General features: G+C 37.5%; 1 protein-coding gene across 4 annotated transcripts; it reads right to left on the reverse strand.

Moving 5' to 3' along the window:
- Positions 1-405: 405 nt before the first annotated feature.
- On the reverse strand, positions 406-20,379 carry ZBTB41 (zinc finger and BTB domain containing 41). Of its 4 annotated transcripts, XR_008468091.1 has the most exons (13): positions 20,250-20,379; positions 18,265-19,500; positions 16,053-16,260; positions 15,230-15,299; positions 12,647-12,794; positions 11,803-11,932; positions 9,844-9,939; positions 9,221-9,327; positions 7,646-7,751; positions 6,537-6,625; positions 4,990-5,759; positions 3,208-3,264; positions 406-565 (listed from the first exon to the last, which is right to left on the reverse strand). XR_008468091.1 is itself a non-coding variant. In XM_054212149.1 (11 exons), the coding sequence occupies exons 2-11, from the start codon at positions 19,385-19,387 to the stop codon at positions 5,116-5,118; spliced, it is 2,721 nt and encodes a 906-aa protein (XP_054068124.1). In that variant the 5' UTR covers positions 19,388-19,500; positions 20,250-20,379; the 3' UTR covers positions 406-5,115. The 4 variants fall into 4 exon arrangements, 1 of the variants encoding a protein (XP_054068124.1); XR_008468089.1 differs by having other exon boundaries at positions 406-3,264; XR_008468090.1 differs by having other exon boundaries at positions 3,208-5,759.
- Between the last annotated feature and the right edge of the window lie 1,785 nt (positions 20,380-22,164).

Here is a 22,164-nt window from a genome sequence, read left to right on the forward strand (position 1 = left end):
ACGGACGGGCCTCGCCAGAGCAGGAGGGAGATGTTGCCGCTCGGCGGCGGGAGCAGGCGCTGTCCCGGGGGCGCCGAGGAGGGGTGGGAAGGGGGACGCGGAGGTTCCTCCGCGTCCCCCCTCCCACCCCTCCTCGGCGCCCCCGGGACAGTACAGCGCGATCAAGGCCCCGGACAGAAGCCTCGGCCTCCTCCACCCACCATCCCGGGAGCTGGTAACGGGAACGGGCCTTCGGCTTAGCATTGGATAGTTTGAGTGATGCTTCAAAATTAAAAAAAAAAAAAAACAACCAACCAACCAACAAAAAAAAAAAGATGGATTCAGCAAACCCCCAAGCAAAAACAAAAAAAAAAAAAGCTCTTCCCCTATAAAAAAAACTAATAAAATAATCAAGCAAAGGCGTCCTTTTTTTTTTTCTAAATAAATTTAATTTACAAAATATTTTAAAATAAAAAGTAGAACGAGACACGCACAGATGTGATGGGGGGAAAAAAAGGTTTGCCTTCTCTGCTTATCTTTCATGAGCTTTAAAAGTGAAAGACGTACAGAATGCTGTGTTTCCGTGCTGTTTAAAAAAAAAATAAAATATCAGAAGTCAAAACTTAGCACAAGCATCCCTGCAAGAAATCCTGTGAAGCAAGCAATGTTAAGACAAAAGAACTTTACTTTTCCATAACAATCAAAATTACACATAGGACCGAGTACTTCTACATTTACAGTACACTTCCTAACTTTTCCTTACAGCAAAGAATTTCCCCTAAAAAGACAACTTTACTTAAAGACTTCCATCTAAAATATCAACCTATACAGATCACATTTAAACCACATTATCTCATATACCAGTGACAAAATATTGAGTTTATTTTACCTTATTCTTTCATATAAAAGGACCAACATTTAAACCTGATCAAAATGGTTGTTGGGGATTAAAAAAAATTTTGCCATTGTTACCTTTATTCTGTCAAATCCTCTTAAACCAAAACATTTCTTATGAACCACGAAAAAGATCCTTATGGGCTTAAGCAAAGCGACAGCCCTGCATTATATTCTGCCAGTGTCGTTCTTCAATGCATACGGTGAAACAATCCAATCACTGCGAGATGATACCATCGAAAAAGATCACACGTGACAGTAGTCACAAGGACCTACACATAAACACACTCTATTTTCCTTAAATTTCAGTCATCTGGACAACACACAATACGGATCAGTTACACGCGTATGCTCAATATAGAAAAATTTCACATCTTTTTCATCGTTTTCAGGGGAAAAACCCTGTTCATCTACAACAGCCTTCCCAGAATTCATTCATAATTCTACATTCATGAACTTCTACACAGAAATTATTTTAAATTTAAAAACTCGAGGGTCATTTATTCCTTAGCACTCCGTAACACATTTCATGTTCGATCCAAACACATTAGGAGGCGATTCCTTTGAAGCATTCTTCAGAGGTCTGAAGGCTTTCACATTTGTTACTAGGCAAATAACCTTAGCTCTTTGATGATACTAAATAAATCTTTTGTTATTGTGTTCTGGCATGACCCATCTTTAGAAACAACTACCCAAATTATAATCCAGACTAAAGTAGCACTATATTTTTAAGGAAACCACAGCCTTACAGAAGATATATCATCACCATTACTGATGTTCAGCATAAACAGAACCCATGAGAGCGATACCTCTGTAGGAAAAGTGTCAGTGCTCAAAGAGGAAATTCCAACATAAATAAATAAACCGAACATAAAATCCACTTAAAGAATTAAAGGCAGTAACCCAGCCAACAACCAGAAATTTGTTCAGCAAAAAAATACAGAATTCAATGTTTAAACAGAACGAGTGCAGTAAGTTCTCAGAACCACGTAGCAGTTTAGAGTACCAACAGGGACCCTACTCTTCTCCCCAAAGGTCAGCACGTGGAAAAGACCAACTTTTTGCAATGTGCCACTGATCATTCTTTAGAGATATTTTTAAGAGACCTGCTTTTTCCTTCTTTGGCAAAAAATGCTCAACTGAGTCAATGACTGCCAGATAAAACATAGCCTTTATTGTAAAAGCACCCTCCAGCTCAACGGGACGTGCCTTTTCCATGAGTACATAAACGTATTAAAATGGAGGTGCCAGACACCTGCAGAGTTTCAACCCATGCGGCTGTGAGGTGCAGATCTCTGCCCTTCAACTCCAGTCCTCTTAAGAGGAACTGTCCTCCATCGAGCAGAGAGCAGCTGCTTCCACCTACCAAACAAAGTACCAGTCCAGGAAAATTTACTTTGCTCATATACGAATTTTAAATAGATGTAAAGCCATAAGGATTACAGCTCATGGTATTAAAAAAATAAAAACTATGTATCTAGCACATAATAAGCTTTCCTATTTTCTTTCACTGTCAACTGGTAATGATCCAGCCTGACCAGCAGGTAAAAACATTAACTAGTAGGGTTATCTGCAAATAAAAGAACGCCAAAGAACTAGTAGGTCTTTTTTTCCAGGAATGACTAGTAATTCTGGCAACCCAAACAGCAAAGATAGCGCTCATTTTTCAGAAAAATGAGTCCTTTTATAATCCATTTCTTGTTGGGCACCCAAAAACATGAAGCCCTTTGGAAGATATTGACCTTAATGTTTTCTGAATAACCAACTGAACTAGAGAAAAAGCCATTATTCAGAATATATGTAAAAGGCACAATCATGAAAGAATTTTAAAAAGGACATTATCAAGTAAATATGATCCAAATTCCATTTTAGTATCTTCCTAGAGTGCCTTCCAAACAGACTGGATTTTAAAAGAAAAAATTAGTTTCTAACTATTTTTAAGCCACTGTTTTGTCAAAATCCTACAGTATTTTCTTCTACCGTAGGACAGAAAAGACAAGAAATAACAGAGAGATAGGCTTTTTAGTCTGAGAACTGCACTGACACCATCGATGTCGGGTTATTTCTAATGGTACAGCCACAAATGCTGGAGATCATGTTTCACGCCCACATGCGGTAATATGAATATGATACATACACGTTGACTTGAAAACTACACGTAAGCCAGCAGGTTTCAAGCCCTGGAGTGTAAAGATGACGGAAACAGTTTTATTTTGAAAGGAGATGAAGATGGAGTTAGAAAGCAGGAAGGGTAGTACTTGATAGTGTCCTTTCAGAAGGTGGCATTCAATGGCCTCATTATTGCTGTGTATTTGCTAGTATTCAGCTTCTTACCAGCTATATTTACAGCACGTCAGTCTGAACATTCCCAGAGCACAGCTCTAAATTTTCCTTTAGAGATACAAACATAGAACAGTTAAACATACGTAGTCCTGTTTTAGAAACTGAACTTTTAAAGTTTAGGACTTCTATTGTGCTTCTTTGGCTAAGTCCTATTTAAATATCGATAACACTTAAAATTCTATAACTCTGCCACTATTTAACAGCTAACAGAAATCTTTGGTGTGTTTAGGTTAAGAATCCATTAGGGTACAAGCTTCAAAATAGGAACATTCAGGCAGCTCCGGCCCCTCTCCTGCAAACTGCTCAACACTGAAGTAGACGGGGATTAAAAGAATCTAACACCAAAGATTTGAATAGGATTGAAAATGATTCGTGCCATTTAGAGTTTACAGAACGGGGATGACAAACGAACTTTTCACCACAGATCACTTGTGGTCAGGTCATTGGATAAATTTAACAGTTACAATAATACACATACATCCAGTTTCCCATTTTAAACTTTAAGTCAGCAATTTAAGAATAGGGAAAACTGGGGAAAATTTTGCCTTAGTATGTAATTCTTGTGAGGAATAATGAAGATTATAAAATCACTTCAGATACTTTCTTTGGCATAATATTCACCAAACAAATACAGAATAATATTTTTAAAGTAGGCTTAAAATAGAAAGCTTGATGAGGTTAAATTAGACTAGATTTCATGGTGAATTACACTAGACTTGTAGTTCAAATTGTTCTTGTGGAAAAAACTCTTCCGTCTAGTAAAGAAAAAGCTAAAAGTAATTAAAGACATAAAATACTCTCAAGAGTTTGACTTTGTTTTATAAACACAGTACAAGAAAGTGAGAAACAAAACAATTTCATTAGCAACTCACAAGAGATTTAGAATTACCGATTATTCCTTTTTTTAAATAGAAGTTGAGAACTGTTCTGGAAATAAGAGCCTTTAAATTTCTCCTCTATAACAGCTAATCTGAAAATGGGCATGCTAATGTGGGATCCTGTTATAACTTTTGCTCTAACAAGGATAAACCACGCCAATCCTTTATGACTGTTCATAGATTAAAATGACCTTGAAAATACTCCCATTTCTTTCAAAGTTAGAGTGTGGGGCACACTTTAGAAGACAAACAAGACTGAAAAGGCAAGAAAAAATGCATATTAAAATTATGTAGGACTAACTGTAGAAAATTAGACAATACCATTGTCTAGATCTTCGCACATAATTCATTATTTAGAGATCAAGGAAAAATTAAGAGGCCAAATTTAGGCAGCCTAATTATACTCAGGGGGATCACCAAACACCCTGTTTAGTGTCTTCATAAAATATCTAAATCACTTCTCAGAAGATCTAGTTCCTGTGTCCACTGGCTTGGCTCTAGAGTCCAGCAGACTTTAAAACCCTCCAAAATGCCAGAGGGTTCACATAAAATTATATTTTAATTTCTATGTGAAACATAATTCAAAGTTTGTGTTTTACATCCCTGCCTGCCCTTACAACTTTTACTGAATTTGAAATAGTCCTTATTCTTCCAGAATGCTTTTTAGTACACTTAAAGCATTAACTCAAAGTGAGATGCAGAAAGGCAATTTTTTTTAAAAAATAATAGCCAGATACGTAATTACATTTTTCAGCCACTATCCTTAAAAGATATTTCAGAGCATAATTTTTAAAAGACCATCTATAAGATTTTTAAAAACTCTTAAAATCACAAGAAACACTCTTTCAGTATGCATCAAAATGTTCCTAAATGTTCAAATATTATGTAAACAAACCTGATTTTCCAAAACTATGCAGAAGACTCATGAGTCCAAATAAAATATAAAATATAAATCTTAATTGCCATATCAGCCTTTTATTGGCTAATGGCTTAGTAAATTAGGTGGAATGTTATGGTCTGATCATGAATGTTCATTGTTTGAAATATTCTGTACAGTAGGAGCTGCATCTAGCCCCAGTAGAGTTCCAAGATATGACTGGTCTCTAGGATCCAACATTTGTTCAGGCCTTACAGGATGAACAATATTTGCAGGTTGTGGAGTAAGAGTGTATTTCTCTAGAAATGATAGATCTGTTGCTCGTTGATAATCTGTCTGCTCGGGTTGTGGAGGAAGAATGCCGTGTGACTGAGCAGAATGCTGTACTAGATCGGCTTGTGGATCAGGCATCTGAACTGGTACCAGAGTCACAGGCACACATACTTCTGGAGATACATTCTGTAGCAAAGTTTTGGCTTCTGATTGATATGCTTTGGACTGTTCCACGTACTGTTTAGCCTCAGTTTGGTAAACTTTGTCATCAGAGGTGTACTGCACTGGTAAGGAGACTAGCTTTTCCTCTGAAGAAGATGTCAATGCCTCTTCTGCAGCCTTTGATCCGTGAACATGATCAATATGATATTTCAGCTTGTCTTTTCGTTTAAATGTTGCATTGCAGTGTTGGCAATTAAAAGGTCGAGCATCTGAATGAATAACCATGTGTTTTGTTAATGTCTTCTTAATTCTAAAAGACTGATTACAGATTTGGCATTTGTAGGGTTTCTCGCCTGTAAAGACAGAGAAGAACTAGTTATTCTGAGTAACATCATATCACACATAAATATGCAAATACATACATGCATTTTGTCGCAGAGACCTAGTATAAAAGAATTTTACTAAAAACAAAAAGCATATGTTTAGCATCAATTTTGGAATCCAAGGAGCCATTAGAAGTTTGTTTAGAAGTTACATTAGCATACCCTTCTCCTTTAACACAATTTTCTCAATACTTATGACTTCTGTCAGGTACACACAAAGATAATCAGAATATAAACCAATTAAAAAAGAACAGTCTTTAAACTGTTATGATACTGGTATTAAATGAACTCAATCTGCACTTCTATACATTTCAAAAGGACAATGATTTCCCTAAACATAAGGCAGCAAAACCAAAGTCAAACATATAAGGACATAAACCTTCCTAAAAGGATTTCAAATCCTTGCTTAGATTACCACTTGAAATGTAGTATTCTCTGGACCACAAAAATTATTAGAAGGTCTGGGTAAATTTGGCATGAGCATACACCAATAAACTAAAGAAAGAGGTGTAGAGAGCATACCACAAACCTGTGCTAAGAATTATCAATATTTCAAGTGATATATTCAGAAGGTAGTATTCAGGAATGAGCAACAAATGAGAAAGCATAAAAGGTCTTGCTGCTTCCTGCTACTCTAGCCCTGAACGCTCAACAACCATAATGAATTAAATAATTCCATCAATGTTGATGCATAAAAATACATTCCTACATGTTTTATGGTTTTGTTGGGGTTTATTTTATTTTTACCTGAATGTGTCCTAAAATGCATTTCCAAACTTGATTTCCCTTTAAAAACTTTCTTACAGACTTCACACTGGTGAAATGTTGCTTTATATCTTTAAAGAAGAAAAGACATTTTATGTTAGATACTTTTGTTTTTTAAACCAACTTACAATAAAGCTATATGCACAGTCCTACCTGAAATCTTTAACTGCAAAATAGTTGAATATCAAAGTTTCCAAATTTCCTTACATGCTCCTATTTCTTGGCTTCCGCGTACCAAGAAGGTCAATTAGATTCTTTTCAATATTGAATCTTACCCTCTGCTGGGATTGGCACTTAGTATTCAAAGAACAAAAGCCACTAAAACTTTTTTTCTGACCCCCAAAATATCCTTAAGTAACATTTTCTTACCCAACATCCACAAGAGACTTTCGCTTTGGTGGAATTATGCCATAAATAAAGTACTAGGAATGGTTTAGGCTATTGGCTACTAAGAAAAACCAAAGAGAATAAGCAGACAATGTCCTATACTTTCAACATAGACACGCCTATAATGGCTTCTACACAATGCTAATGAGTACAAGCAGTTAAAACACATAATTTGAAAAACAACTATGTCTCAGTTTATTTGAAAATCTCTCAAAGGCTTATTTTTGGAGCTCAAGAATTAAAAACCCTCTTGCATTTTCAATTTATAGACATAACCTGGTTTTCAAAGTTTTTGCCTCCTTTCAGAGCCACTAATCTGCTACCAGCTTCTAAAAGTGTGGGATAGTTCTCACAGTGCTTCAATGATGTTTAATAATTCAGTCTTAACAAGCCTGCAATGACAATGCTACAGCAAACCATCAATTTAGAACAACATTGAGACAGACAATTGACAGATTAAAATTTGATCCTTTTTGTTTTTATTTTATTCACTGAACTATGGTACAAAGAAAACACCTTGCTTAAATTGTGAAGGCAATTTTCTGAAATCCACTTCAAATGATAATAATGGTATCTCTATCAAGACTAAGGTAATGGGTATAACAAACACACAGACTGCTAGAATTCTGCACAAACATGCAAGTCCCAACAAAATCAGTTACTATACAGAAATATTTACTCAGCTACAAAAAACCAACACTTACTTCTGCCAGACTTTTTCTCCTAGATGAACACTTTTATAATGAACAGTAAGGTGATCTCTTCGGCCAAAACATTTTCCACATTCCTCACACTGATGTGCTTTTTCACCTACAAGCGCAAAAATAAATACATTTTGGTTAAATCTTCTGGAACTTCTTAAATGTCTAAGAGCTGTAATTGTAAGTCATACAGTAGATCCATGTTCACAAAGTCCAGCCAATCAAGCTCTTTCCATATCTTACTCTGAGAAGGATTCTCTGTTATCAAAGAACAAAATTCCGGAAGTAAGTTGGTTCTATCAGAGTAAGGATTTTTACCACTTGTTATATATGACTATTACTGACCGTTTGTCATTTCTACAAAGAAATTCATGTTCATGAGTTAAGGGACACTTCCCCAAACACCCACTGCATGAGGTACAAGTGAATGACTGAGAATCTGCTCTCTTCATTATGACCCAAAATGTGGTATCTTCAATAATTCAAGGGCTTTAAAGGAGAAGCTTATTTAAACATACCAATTATTTTCAGCTACTAATTTTTAGAACTTAAAATTACATCACAGTATTTATCTTTTTAATTATCCTCATTTACATAGTTACCTTTTTCTTTTATGCTGCTGTTTAAAAGTATCTTGATTCTTTTTAGTCATCTTGAGATCTTCCACAAAGTGGCAGAATATTTCTTCTCATGTAAGTAGGAGGAGTGTGGACAGTCAAAGAATGTAACTTTCTAGAGGGGGGAAAGCAAATAGAGTAGAAAAGAGGATTTTTTTTTTTTTGTAGTTGAGTTTTCAAAGATTTCTTTATTTTATAGCAGACATTATGATTTCAAACACCAAAAAAGAAGCTGTCCCTCAAAATAAAGGCTTGGGAAGTTTAGACTCTGATCACTTTCATATTTTCATGCTGCCTAGAAAGTATTTTGCCTTCTAGAAGGCCACGGTGTCTTTGGATCCTGTTCTGAAAATGGAAAAGTCCCTAGGGAATCTTTGCTCTTCCTATACATTTGATAACCTTTCTGCTCTCAGTGCAACAGAAGGATTTTTTTTTTTTTTCTTCCTCCTGATCATCCCCATCTGGCTGTTCTCAGGGTTGACTCCCACGACCTTCCTTCATTCCCTCTTCCCCATAACAGAGACTTCATCAACACCTCTTAGATGGTCTTACATTAAAGTGATCAGTGTACAAACTTTGACAGAGACTGTGACAGCTTCTTTTGTGTTGTGGTAATGATGTTTCACACAATTGCTATTAAAAAAAAGAAATCTGAACTCATTAAAAAAATCCTCCTTTTTCACTTTTGCTTTTTTTTTTATTATTATTTTTAAAGCAATTCACTGTTACATGTTTTTGACTGTCCCTCAGCTTTCTATGTTAACATGGAGGAAATACTTGTCTTTTAAACCTTGAAAACATGTAAGATTAACCCTTCTTTAGTAGACCTTAAAAATAGTGAGAGGAACTTTTATCGGGCCTAAAACATTGCATGTACTGAAAAAAAATCCATAATTAATTTTTTTATTTGGTCTTATTTCAAAGCAGAAATTTGGAGCCAATTTGCAAAGAAAATGCCTACCTGAGTGTATTTTTTTGTGTTTTGTCAGATGGTCATGCCGAATAAATGTTTTCCCACATTCTTCACATTCATATCTCTTGTCATCATGGTGGACTCTTAGATGAAGTCTGTATATTTACAGTCATAAATATAACCATAAATTCCAATTTTGTTAACATAATCTGTACTGCTAATTCAATGCAAAATACCAGAAGAGTCTTTAATGCTTCACACAGGAAATAACTTTCAGTTGTGGTATGCTTAAACTGCTCTTATAAAGGAAGAGAGAACAGAGCTAAGCTCCATATCTGACATTAGTTTAGCAGAATATTTTAGTCCTTCACTTATTTTCTCTTTGAATAACAAAGACGCAAAAGTTTTAGATGCACAAGGAAGTCAACTTTGACGCAAGATTTGTACGGGATTCTGTCTGTGTTTAAAATGCTAACATCTTGTATTAAAAATTAAATGACTTCTCACGTATTATTAACATACTTTCAATATTTAATATTCATATACTAATGCTCTAAGAGTTGTAATAAATCAAAATACATACATTGTGAAGAATTTTGTTGATAACATGAATGCATGTACGTCATCAACTAAGCAAGACAGTTTAGCAGCTTATTTAAAAAAATCTGTACCTGTAAGAGCTTCCATGACGAAAACTCTGCCCACAAATACTACAAAGATGAGGCTTCTCTCCACTGTGAATTCTCAGATGTTCTTTCAAAGTTGTTCTGTTTAACAAAGGGATTAAAATTTAATTTTAAGCAACGTCGCTGCCACTTTTAAGTGAAACAGACTATCAATTTCTCGGTTTCTTTAGCTCTGATGGATCAAAATACATCCAAATAACTGCACCAATTTATTGAGATACACACACTTATACATACATTCAAAGGCAGTGAAGCAACCTATCCACTATTTACTAAACTGGCTGTGTCTAGAAATAATACAAGCAAAGAAACAAAACACTATCCCAATATACATTTGGGCAACATACATTAAAGAAAACATCAATTTTGACACTATTTTCTATGTAATGATTTCCTTGTTACTAAATGTATAAAGCCAGAGCTTTAAAGTCAGACTTGAAGGAAATCTAGATCATGGATGTTAATTTAACTTGAATCAGCACAGAATTCATTTAAATACATATGTATTTATACACACATACATATGTATACATATGTAAGTCTACTTTTACTATTGCCTTTCCAATGTAAAAAAAAAAAAAAAAGTGCATGCAGGTGAAAATTCCTCTTGAGCAAAGGAATCAAGACAATAAAATTTACTGTATACACAGCTGGTAGGTGTGTTAACTAAACAAAAGAGAAAATTCTTTGATCTCCTTCCAGTACATATTATAAATGTAACTTTTCAAAGATATTTTTTATGCTTTACACAAAAATTTTATCTTTTCTAATCAGAGCAACATTTAAATTTTCAACTGCCTTACATAACGTAAATGAAACCTGAATAAGTAAATATATTGATTTTTTTTTAAACAGAAATTCTTCTTGCAGATCAAAGTGAACTTTGTAGAACTGAAAGACTACCTGTGCTTCATAGCTTCTTTACTATTTCATTATTTTCTTTTAACACATGCATACCCTATTGACCAAACTACTAAAAAATACACACCACAAACAAAACCCATTAGGGACAAATCTCCCTCTTACAATAAATACTTCCAGGGGTCTTCACCAGTCATTGGAGAAAAAAACTAAACATACTGCAGTACACAAACTCAGATCTTTTCACATTCCCCAAATAGAACATAACTAGAATCATAGTCATAGTTATTGAGATGAAGCTGTATACTGACAAAATAAATTAAAAAGAAAAGGCTTATTGTTTCAGAACCTAAATATAAATCACCATTTTCAAAACTTAAAAGATCTCCTTTATAGAGCAGTGCAAGACACCTGCACTGAAGCCTTAACAACCGTTTAAAATTCAAATTTTTTCCCCTCATATGCATAGAATAAAAATGGGGGTGGGTGGGGAATCTTACTTCTATGGCTTTTCCATGCTTTTATTCTATATACTAGGATTTATGAGTCAACTTTTTGAGCTTCCACTTTTTAAAGTGGTGAATTAACTTTTTTCCTCCATTTAGAGAAGCAGCAGCAAAGGTTGTACAGTATTATTCCATCTTCCATGAAACTGTGTTTTTAGAAGTTCAGTTTCTTCTTAGTCATTCTCACCAATATTCCTCATCTTCCTGTGCTCACCGGTATATTTACTGATATTATATTATCAGTAAATTATTATCAAATATTATCAGTAAGTATATTATATTTACAAACAAATGCAAGATGTTCTTACAGAACACAGGAACCCTAAGTAAAGTCAATCAGAGGTAAGACTTTCTTAATATAGTTCTGCCTCATAACTAATTACCTACAGTTGGCACCCTTAATTTTAGAGTTCATCAGAAAATCACATGCTACCTGTGGCTCTGACACTACCTTTTAATACACTAGCCCTCTGAAATGGTCTCATAAACTCAAAGCTAAAACATATTCAGAATCAAACAATGTACACTAAATATTTCTCTATTCTACTGAAGTTCAATTAGTCACACAACTCCTTACCGTTCCCTAACGGATTTTCCACAGATGAAACACGTCCATTTTCTCTTTCCTCCATGAGTACATTCTATATGGCGTTTCAGATTTCCTGTATCATTAAACTGGCGTCCGCAAATATCACAAGGAAAAGGCCCTACAAGGAGACAGACACACAGAGTATTATTAACTGTCAGTTAAACCAAACAAGATGCACAGACTGGTTACTTGTGAAAAACCCTTATCAATTTACAAAGCAAAATGTTTTGGCTAAGAAAAGATTAATCTTTAGTACAGTCTGCATACTTTAATTAGACTTTGTGCACTTTCTGCTCGATTAAGTTACTTCTAATACCTGCTATTTTGGTGAGTTTCATGATTGTAAAGCAAAAATTTAGAATTAATAGTCAAAATTAATTAACCCCACGTAGACTGTTTGAAAAACCAAATTCTCATTACTATCACCAATCTAGTTCCGACCTGGCAGAAATAATCAGTAGTAATAAGAAAGTCTTTGGAATACTTCAGAAGGAAAGTAAAAGGTCTCTGGAAAACTTCGAGAAGAATCTGACTGTACAGTTCAGAACCAATTTCATGCAAAAAAGTTTTAAAACAAAACTTAACTTTAATTCTTCTTCCTCGACAAAATTTTGCTTTTATGTAGATACAATACAACGCCTCAAAAAGACAGCTGAATAGAAAAGTAAAAAACCAAACAACAAAAAAACCCACCCCAACTTGCCCACAAAACTGGAAAAGAGAGAACTGGAAAAGGAGGTGGGGTGGAAACCAGACTGATTAGGACATACAATGGTGCGGGAAGGTTTTACTTTAAATCTATTGTTTACATGTCAGAAGGAGGTTTCTATACCGAGATGGAATTTTTCTTGATGTTTCAGTCTTGCAAATCGGGATTTAAAGTGCTCTTCACAGTAGGTACACTTAAAGGGTTTATCCTGAGAGTGAAGGATCATATGCTCTTCTAAATGAGGTCTTCGAGTGAAAGATTTCTTACAAATCTAAAATGATAATACACTTAGTCAGAGATATATTAGTTATAACCAGATTCATTTCCTATTCGTAAACTCTAACAGTTTAGTTCATCTGCTCTGTGCAGCGATGTAACATTAAACATGTATTATTCAAAAGCATACTCTATCCCAACTTGTAAAACCTTGCAGTCAACATCAAAAAAATCTGCGTTCTACGTAAACCCTAGTGGATTGCACTAAATAAATTAGGATGCCAATCCATGGCAGCCTAAATCAAACTACTGGCAACTTCTGCATGCAGTTTTATGTTCCACCCTCCCTTCTTTCTACTGACTCCAGCCCTTACCAGACTCTTTTCCTAGGGCGTTTCAACACAGTAACTCAGCAGAAAATAAACCTATGGAAAAAACGCAAATAGCTTTGGCTTGGGTTTGGATGCTCAAACAGCTCAGTTGGACTGTAGTAAAAGCTGTTGTAGTATAAGCTACTGTAGAACTAGAGTCATATCCGTTCCTTTATTTCCTCTGGGAAATTCTCTGCCAGCATGTATTAAAGAGAAAATGCCAATACGAACGAAGAAATATAACTCAAAATATATTTTAGAGACACAGAACTTCCACAATGTTAAAATTATGTGAACTTTTTAGTTAATCAAAACCTAAATATACAAGAATTAGTAGTAGTCATTAAAGTCAGCATGTAGTTCCATTACAGATTTCAAGCCACAGCTCAAATTTAGGCATTTAAACTAGGTAGTACAATTTAACACCAGAGTCCTACTCTTTAACATAAATCAACACGGTGCTCACTAATTTCACTGTGAAACTACCACCACTGTCTGTAACAGCTGAATTTAGCACTACCTAACTCCCATACATTAAATCGTGCAATCAGTTTCTCAGAACACACCTGAATAACACTCTTTTAGCCTCAGAAAATCAGGAACAGCAGCTTTATTTGTTTAAAAACTCACTAATGTTAAATATAAGTGTAAGAAAATCCCATACCTGTAAAAAGTATAAAAGCCATCTTGCTTTTCTTTACTATTAATACTCTACTGTTTCTGTGAACTTGTTCATATTCCTGAAGGACTAAAGCATGGTCACCAAATCCTTGTGTTCACACATGGACTACAACATAAACCAACAACCCGAAGAAATCCTGCAGGTTACATCCGTGGCACCTCAGCCCTCAGAACATACTAAACAACCTGAAAACAAAGTCACAGCTCCTAAAGGTTCTGCTCATTCTCCAACTGCTATAAAAGCTAGAATTCTACCCCTGCTTTCAATTCAAGTCCATTTTGCACATGGGCAGTCCAAGAGCAGCAGCTCACTTTTTAAAAATTTCTACCTAACATAAACTTAAAATTTTCAAGCAAAAAAAAACCAAAACCCAAACAACCAAACCACAAAGTGGATCTACCAAATCATTCGTCTGGTTACTAGGAAATGAACATCAACAATGTTGCATGATTGATTCCCACTACTAAAATGTTTCTTATCTCGTAAGAAACAGAAACTGTAATATGTTCACACAACATTACTTCATCTGGAAGACAACACCCTTTGGTTAACCACGATAGTACCATCACCAGCAGATGAACACTACAAATTCCTACCGCTGATATCTCCCAACCTCCTACTGTATCTTTATAAGTGAAAGTTCATAAACACAGCAAGATTAGTAATTATGTTACGGCACATAATATTACAGACATACAGAGGCATATAGTAGCTTGCATAAACAAAACAGCTGCCCTGAAAAAAAAAGGAAAAAGTAAACTAATTCCCTCTAACAAAAAACCCCCAAAACAACAAAACCCCACATTTGAAACCTTAAAGCATGGTTTGGCAGCAGACAGAGAACAGAAGTTCTACAAACTCCTTTTCACAGTAGATGTACTTTCACACATATACCTCTCCTGGGGGAAAAAAGGAAAGGATTCTATGATTTTACAACTAAATTTAGTACAAATTTACAATTCTGTTGATGTGCCTATGCAGCTAAATGGGATTCCCCATTACTGGACACTTTTAAGATTCAGCTGGACAGGGTGCTGGGCCATCTTGTCTAGGCGTGCTTTTGCCAAAAAAAGTTGGACCAGATGATCCTTGAGGTACCCTCCAACCTGGTATTCTATGATTCCATGATAAATGAGAAAGTGTTTCATATTTAACACGTTTTCCTCCCTATTGAGAGAGCCTTCCAAAAACTGTATTCTTTATGTGCCTTCAACTATTTTAGAATTCTATTTGGTGTTATCTACTCTGTCACAAGCTGTAGATACAGAATAAAGTTCAGTCTTTAAATCAGGACATAAAGAGGAAATTTATACCATCACTCTACAATGCTTGTTGAGATGTCACTGAAACACATACCTTATTTTCACTTAAGTATGCAAGTCACAAAATATCATAGTATCTATATGAAAAAAACAAAAGTACTGAATTATTACTTACATCACATTTCCAACCTTCACTCTTTGTCTTCTTGATAGAAAGAAACTCTTGTACATTCTCTGGATGAAACCTAGGAGGAAGACAGAGGTTGAACGCAGTTATAACCTTCTAACACGAAGATCATACAAATACTAAATATCCATTCCTAAACTTTATGTGTCATGAAAGTTGATCACCAAACCAGCAGAATAGAATACTGATAATTAAACAATTCTAAAGGCACTAGTAACTGGCAAGCAGTGTTGACTACAGACTCCTGTAGAATCTCATACAACAATTGGTAAGACAAAGGACAGTTTCAATTATAATTCTTTATGGATATTGATAATTAAAGAGAATAAAAGCGGTATGTAAATAGTAATACCTTATAATTAGACCTGTCATAAACAAATTATTCACCTGAAAGAATCTGCATGGAAATTATTTAGCCACTCTATTACGATCAACAGTATTGCGTCAACACCTAAACCCAAAGAAGATATTTTATTCTTCCTCCAAATTAAAAGCAACACAAGTAATTATTAAGACTGTTGTGTTCTGACTGACTGTGCTAGCTAATCTGAGCATTCTAAAATTTACAGTAAAAACCTATGGTAGAACTCCCACAGACCCACTACTGCTACTTAAGTCAGTCCCTGTGCATTCCTTATGGCAGGTTAGTTAATACTGCTAATCCCGTGTCCTTTGAGAAGATACTTGTTTGAAAATCAAACAGTTATAGAAATAATGCAGAATATACTGTGTGCATACATACATTTATCTTGTCTTCTGAACTGAAAAAAATTATTCTTCAGAAATGCGAGACAAATTTGCTCATACTTGCCTCTTCACGTGTTTTGCTAATGTCTTTTTGCTTGCATGCAGCTTATTGCAGTAGGGACATTTGTGTTCCTTTTTATGAAAGTCAGTATCACTGGAGTGTTTCTTTCTGTGCACTGTCAGGTTGGACTTCGTTGAATAGCGCTGATGACATATATCACACTCAAAAGGTTTCTCACCCGTGTGTACACGTGTATGGCTCTCATATTTGCCTATATAAAAACAAGAAAAAAATCTGTTAGCATAAACTGTAACAGGTATCACCTACAATATACACATTTGGGGTTTGTTCTATAATATCTTTCTCAAATGTAGTCAAGATCTACATACCTTCCACACACACCTAAAGATTTCTACTGGTTTATACCACTGAAAACTGCCCAATGATCACATACGTGTTTGATTCAAGGTTCCTCCACACACACTTCCGTCTTGACTATTTTTAAGATAAAGAGTAAAAATAAAAGGGCTCTGTATTACTGTTAAATCTGTGCAAGGGTTACGAGTCCCTCTTGTTCAACTCTACAGCATACTCTGTTCTTAAGTACTGAAAGTTATACTGCTGCTCTTTCATTACACTGATTGTGAAGTACCTTTTCAGAACAGGGAACAGTCTTGCAACAAACTGGTATTTTTAAGGTATTTTCAAATAACAGAACACTGAATAAACAATACAGACCCTTGCAAATGATCTGTATTTGGGACCCAAGATATTACCATAAATACTACTCTCCCATTTCTTTCACATCGCTTGTATTTCCTCTCCTGTTTGCCAGGATTTTTTTCCTGAGGATAGAATTCAGTCCTACACCAAGGATCTACCTACCAAAAGTCAACAGCAGGCACTCTGCTTTGTATTTCTTTTTTTTTTTTTTCTCTAGAATATGCATCATACTTCTAGGAGTTAAATACAGAAAACAAAAGTACTATAGCTCATAAATTTAAAATACAAGTAAATTGTCTACAGTAATACAAGCTTATGAAGAAGTATTTTATGTATCACTTGTTTGAATGCTATTTTTTGAGCAGAAAACTAGAATTCTAAGTCATGAAAGTGCAAAGAGAAAAGGGTTTCCAGTGTGTGCAAAACCAAAAAGTACCATTACAACCTTACTCACAAGCCATTTATTTCTGCACAATAGCCTTTCAATATTAAAAAAAAAGCTCTCAAATTCAGAAAAAAATCCTATGTTGCTATAATTTTAAGATATGGCATTACACGTACAGTCAAGTCTCACATTTTTAATGTTAAATAGCTTCTATGATATAATTTGTGACCTTGGAAAATTCATTTCACCTCACCAAGCTAAGCACGCTGCAAGTAGGAATTAACACACGCACTAGCCCCACCCCATTTTTATAAAATCCTAAAAGTTCAAACTGATGAAAGACACAATGCGTCTATTATAAGAACAACAAAAAATGCCTAACACTATGAGGAAATGTTTCTTTCCTAATTCCCATGATTGAAAGGAAGTCAATACCTTACATGACCATAACTCAACATTTATTCCAGCTGAAAGAATACGAGAATTCTGGAGTACGGTAGTAATCTACTTTTAATGTGGGGAAGGAAGACAGAAAAGCTGGAATTTTGACTTTTCTGATATCCTGAGTAACTACACACATAGATTTGACTGTAACATAAACGATCCTAACAGAACAGACTACGCTGACGAAGCATTACTTGGTGTTAACTACAGACCAGAAAAATCAAGCCAGAAGTCAGAGTGACTAGGTCGTAAGCATCTACACATCATATAGAATAAAAGAATTTCAGGCTGTTGGACAATGGTGCTATTTTACTCCAGCAATAACGACAGCCTTGTTACTTAAAATTAATTTGGCAGAAAATACAATCCAAGTTTCAGACTTCATGCAATTTATCGTTTCATATCTTGCTGTATTTCCCTCCTTTTTCAATGCTGCTTTTACATACCAGATGCTAATAACCAGAATCCAGAGCAGTGAAAAAGAAATAATTTTAGCATTTGCAGATTTTTCAAATAATGCATTCAGTTCATTTATTGAAACTGTTTAGCACCACAGACATAACAACTTAATACATTCAGAAAAATTAGCAGCATACTGGATCAGTGAGACGATCCAGAAATTCTGATCTTCACTCTTTAGGACAGAGGAAAAAGGTTCAGTTTATTTCCCATACAAATAGCACCACCATATGGTAAAAACAGATGAACCTAACTTGCTCTTACCTATTCGATCAAATTTTTTGTCACACTTGGGACACTGCAGTAGTTTTTTGCTACTGCTTTGAATGATGACTGGAGCTAAGCCTTCAGGAATATTTCCCATTGAATCAACTGCCTCAGAACCCTCTTCAGTATCGTTCTGTTCTTTTTCACTTTGTTCTTCAGAGTCTGAATCTTCACCTGACATTTCCTCTTCCTGTCCCTCTTCATCAGCGTTGCATTCACTTTCACTGTCTTCAAATTCACTTCTATCAGATGTTTCCTTGTCAGAACTGACTTTTTCCAAATTGCTGTCAGAGGCATCCCCACTTTCATTGTCACTGTTATCAAATTTAGCCGGGCATTTACGGTTTCTCATAGAACGTCTAGTGGAAAAGTCGGCCTTCTCAACCATTTTTAACCCATGTTTTCTTTCCAGTGAAAGGGATCTGTGGGCTTTAGCCAAATGATTTTCTAAGGACTTCTTGTAACAGAAGCTTCGACCACAAAAAGTGCACTGATGGCTGTTTAGTAGTTTACCTGTCAGTTCATTGAGTGTTTCTACTGGTGTATGTGCATCAGTTACCACATCAGTCTGTATGTTAGAAACACTTTCATTATTTAGTAACTTCACTGCATCTATGATATCCAAAAACTTTGCTGCTTCCAGCACTAACGGAATTTCATTTTTATATACAAAAAACTCAGAGGTGTAGAGAAACTCAAGCAAATGCTGAAAGACGGAATGAGTTACATGATCTAACGTGACAACATCGGTGCTTGGATTTTTGCTCAAACAAGCATGAAAATAACTACTCCCAACGGCCACTACAACTTTGTGAGCACTAAATTCTTTTCCTTCTACAATTATGAGTAAATCACAAAACGATGGATGTTTCTGTCTATCATCATTTAAGTATTTAAGTAGATTTTTGTTATACTGCAAAGAGCTCAGGAGCTTTCTTTGTTCTGATGACGGTGAAAGTTCTTGGGAAGATTCAAGCGGATCTGCAGGAGTTATTTCTGCAGACTTTGAGACAACTTCTTGTGCACAGTCTACTACAAGAATCTGTTCCGAAGTATTTTTCTCGCGGCCAAGATGAACCTTTTCGTTTACATTTGCAGCGAGCCGTCTCCTTTTCTTCATTGCAGAAGTGCAACTTTAAAATCAGGAGCTTCATAGGTGATTGGCAAAAAATTCTCGTCAAGACTTGGTTCTGCTCCCAACCATGAGAAAATACGTAACTGTAATTTCATAATCTGCAAAGGAATTACGATAAAAATTACTCTTAGCACTCAGTCGTAACTTCCTTCTTTATTAATGCTTTCTGTGTTTCACTCTTAGTTTTATCCACCCCGCATACCTTCAGCTTTTATTAAATAACTAAAATCTCATTGCTTCCCATTCCAGACCATGGCATAAGAGCACTCAGAGCAAGTGTACCGACACCGCCTGTTATTAGACCTAAAGAGGCGGCTGGGGCTGGTTTTGCTCGGCTCCCAGACGCATATGGCCTGAGAAATACTCCGGGACGGGCGTGCGCTGCTGCTGTTATGACACCGAAGCGCACTCGCTTTCCCTTTAACCCCGACGCTGCAAGCCAAGCCTTCTGCTCTTCCCGCCGGGCGCCCGCCCCCTCGGGCCGGCCGGGAGACCCGCCCGCCGCCTGCCGGTGCTGCCCGCGCCGCCCGCTGCGGGCCTCCCCCCGCCGCCTGTCACCGCCAAGTGTCAAGTCCGCGGCCGGGCTCCCGCCTCCCTCGGCCCGGCCCGCGGACGGTGCCTTTGTCCCCTGCCAGCGGGGCCGCCGCGGAGCCGAGAACCGGCCAAGGGGCCCCTGCGACACGCAGCTCGGGGGCAAAGAGGGCGCCCCGGACCCGCCCCCCTCACCGGGGCGGCCGCGAAGGCCTCCCCCGCGCCCGCCCCTGCCGAGCGGGACATAAAATGGCCGCGCCCGCCCCCCCCCGCAGGCCCGTCCCCACCCGCTGGCCCGGGGGGCGGCCTCACGCACCTGCGCGGCGCCGAGCGCTGCCCCGGGGCCCGCTCGGCCGTTAAACTCCCCTGCACTCCGCGGCCCCCGACCGCTTCCGCCGCTTCCGGGTCCCGGCGCCGCGCGCAGAGGCGACGGCGGCGCTTCGGAGCATGCGCGGGGCGGCCCCGCCGGCGGGGCGGGACGAGACGGCGGCTCACAGCGGGGCAGCTCACCGCGCCGTCGGCCCCTCAGCGAGTTACGCTTGCGTCCTGCCCCTCCGGTGCTGTCACCAGGGCCAGCGGCGGCGGGGGGGCCGGGGGCGGCCTGCGGGGTGGCACCAGGAAATCGGCGTGAGCGGGAGCCATCGCGAAGGCGGAGCCACTCGTGCCCGTGACGGGCGTCTGTGGGCGCCCGCGGCCTCCGTGGAGGCTCGGGGCCGGCAGCGAGGCCGAGTCCGCCTGGTGTGGCCGCCGCCAGGGCCCGGCCCGGCGCGGGTATCCTGGGCCCCGCGGCCCTGCCCAAACCAGATCCGCGAGTGTGCGCGCCTGAATTCACCGGAGTGGTTGAAAGTACTGTGTGAAAGCACACAATACTATGCTTAAGCAGCAGTCCACTGCGAATAATTGAGAATTTACAACCTGCCGGTAGTTTTCCTCAATAATATTGGCCTGCATTTCTCTTATACTCGAGTATTCTGAAGGACTTCACATACATGTTTATGGAATTTCCAGATTTCTTGCTTCCCAGATGGCAAAAAGCAGACCCAGGAGTGCCCCACAGCGCAGGCAAATATCCACTTGGGGGTGCAGTTCATCAGCCTATCAGAAGGCATTCGTCCTTCTATTTGTTATATTTTCAGCTTTCCAAAGGTAGCTAATTGTTAGTGACACTGAAAATGGGTTTATTTTTCTGAGACCTTTAAAGAAGAGCTATACTGTTAATGCAGGATTAAACTTCATTCCACGGCACGTGTTCTGTATTTATGATTTGTAAATTTACATTGGTTGTCAGCATAATAAACACTGTGTGACTTCCAGGTGTTGTATTTTTCAATAAAAATATTGAGATTTTGCAGAGCATTAGTTGCTATACTGTCTGTACTCACAGCCCTCGTGCATTTTAATTGAAGTCTACAATTCATTTTTTTCATTGTAGTACATGAAAATCAAATTATATTTTAATATTCAATTATTTCATGTAATATTTTGAATAGTAGTTCTTTCATTCTGTTATTTCTTCTGAGGTGAAACGGTGGCATCAATAAGTAATAAAGCAATCAATATTACTATGGTTTTCTTGCACTGAAGGCAAAAATCTACTTCTCTTTGGGCATCTGTTCTTCTAGGATGTTGCTTGTGCTTGCCCGACTGATTCTATAGAGTCATAGTTAAACTGTACATAAACGGTAAAAATAAGTTTCTCTATTTTGATTTTGCATGGAAAAAGGAAGTTTTGAGAGCAACACTCTATAAGTTTTAAGCTGAACCTTACCTTTCACTCTAGTCTGAATAGCAAGTTCATAAAAACAACATTTAGCCAGCTAACTGGCTTCTTGGGTCGCACTGTTTCCATAGCAAGGATCTTCAGGGTGGAAACATAGAGCTATGCGCTTTATGAGTATTCATGAGTGAAATACATAAGGAAAATGCAGCCTTGATGAGAACTATTTTGCCAAGAAGAGTAACCAGGATAGGAAACTGTGCCGTGGAACAGGCCTGAGACGCGCTTAGTTGTCATTGTGCTGTTGTGGGATTGAGGTGTTTTTCAGTCTGTAACTACTAGATTGTCATGGACCAGAGTTTTCCATACCTGTTCCCTGGCATGGAAACATTCATGCGGTTGTTCAACATACCTAAATTTTTTTTTCTGAGATTTTATATTTCTGCACGTACTTGCAGAAAGTTGAATTGCTGGTAGGAGCCATTTATTCCCGTTTAAAACCAAACTTAGTGCC

The sequence above is a fragment of the Rissa tridactyla genome, chromosome 8, assembly GCF_028500815.1.
Source record: "Rissa tridactyla isolate bRisTri1 chromosome 8, bRisTri1.patW.cur.20221130, whole genome shotgun sequence".
In the NCBI taxonomy this organism is placed as follows: domain Eukaryota; kingdom Metazoa; phylum Chordata; class Aves; order Charadriiformes; family Laridae; genus Rissa; species Rissa tridactyla.

Bases quoted from the DNA above. Each gene is read 5' to 3' on its own strand.
- ZBTB41 (XM_054212149.1), bottom strand. From the start codon at position 19,387: ATGAAGAAAAGGAGACGGCTCGCTGCAAATGTAAACGAAAAGGTTCAT. The intron at 12,795-15,229 runs GTAAGTAATAAT...TTATCATTTTAG, and splicing joins GTGAAGGTTGGAAATGTGAT to ATTTGTAAGAAATCTTTCAC. The intron at 11,933-12,646 runs GTATAGAAACCT...GTCTCCTTGTAG, and splicing joins TCAAGAAAAATTCCATCTCG to GGCCTTTTCCTTGTGATATT.